We start from the raw sequence: 1253 nt of genomic DNA, 5'->3' as shown, positions 1-1253 counted from the left end.
CTCATCTCTGTGTACTCTTCATGTTCATTATTCTCGTCCGCGTCTCTTCCTCGCGCTGTGACTCCTCGGGTATCAAATATCTGCGTTCAACATCAACCGACCTTCCCGAACGGTTGCGACGTCCGACGGCGGTATGCGTTCTGTGCTCTTGCGAGTAATATCACTTTCATAATCAACGTATGCGTACGTGTTCCATCTGTACGTATTATTTCATTAAATACTTCCATATGTCGTGACGTGGGTCGATTCACAACAGTCCATCTTATACAGTAGGAAAACTGTCATATCGAGTGTACAATATCTTATGAGACTCCCTCCGATTGGTACACGTACAGTAGTGAGTACCTTACCCACATGCACACCCGTTGTATGTTTGTGGCACACACAAGCTGCACAAACTTTGTGCAGCTTGTGTCTTAAAGGAGGCCCTGTGGGCCTCCTTTAAGACAGCATGGACAGCCATGTTTGGATGTATATGTTTGCGATTTTCAAAATATTACATGTCCAATAATTTAATGTATTGTGTCAGCGCGCCGTGATCCGTAAATTGGCTCAAGGGGTGCATCATACCGCGCTATCGATAGGGAAGCGAACGGTCTTTCTGAGCAGTGATGCAAGGAAGTGGCTGCAAAAAAGCCGCAAATCTCATTGTCTTACAGTGCCTGGTTCGATATAGTGCCGTTTTCGGCCCACTGACAGAGGGAGGCACTATATCGCGATCCCCGTGTACTGGCATTCAGGGACGTCAATAAAATGATTAAATTGAATTTTAATGTATGCTAAATTGGATCAAGATTGAATTCAATCGCACTTATTCGGTAGGCGACAGCCAATGGTGTGCTCTCGTATGGCACGTTGGTAGCGACAGATTCCATTATTTTAACTTTGTGTGCGCCATCATACTGTTAAGAAAAGTATTAAATGGACCAATCAGGTGCACGCTGACGTCCATACATGTCCAAACATGCCCGTCCATGCTGTCTTAAAGGAGGCCCACAGGGCCTCCTTTAAGACAGCATGTGTTGGGCAGTACCCTAGGGTACTGTGCTGTACTGCACTGTTGCATGAAAGAGATGCGCCACCGTGCTTTTTGGCAACAGCGACATTACTGGACTCTTATTAGGGCGGAAGTATTTCGCGTGCAGAGGCGGATTCTGGTACAATGTGCTCGGGCTTGGAGATGATAAGTCAATATCGCCCGACAAGTTGCGTTTCAGCTGACCGCTCCGAGGGCTTTCCGATGTGCTGGAAAG

At 46.8% G+C, this 1253-nt stretch overlaps 1 protein-coding gene; it reads left to right on the top strand.

Annotated features, from left to right (window-relative positions):
- Nucleotides 1-776: 776 nt before the first annotated feature.
- Nucleotides 777-1049, top strand: CHC_T00004930001 (hypothetical protein). XM_005716696.1 is given in 2 exon segments: nucleotides 777-986; nucleotides 987-1049. The coding sequence occupies 1 exon segment, from the start codon at nucleotides 777-779 to the stop codon at nucleotides 984-986; it is 210 nt and encodes a 69-aa protein (XP_005716753.1). The 3' UTR covers nucleotides 987-1049.
- The last annotated feature ends 204 nt before the right edge of the window (nucleotides 1050-1253 follow it).

The sequence above is a fragment of the Chondrus crispus genome, genomic scaffold (genome assembly GCF_000350225.1).
Source record: "Chondrus crispus Stackhouse genomic scaffold, scaffold_26, whole genome shotgun sequence".
Taxonomy (NCBI): Eukaryota; Rhodophyta; class Florideophyceae; order Gigartinales; family Gigartinaceae; genus Chondrus; species Chondrus crispus.
Note: the sequence above shows the minus strand (reverse complement) of the source record. Positions and strands in the feature narration are given on the sequence as shown.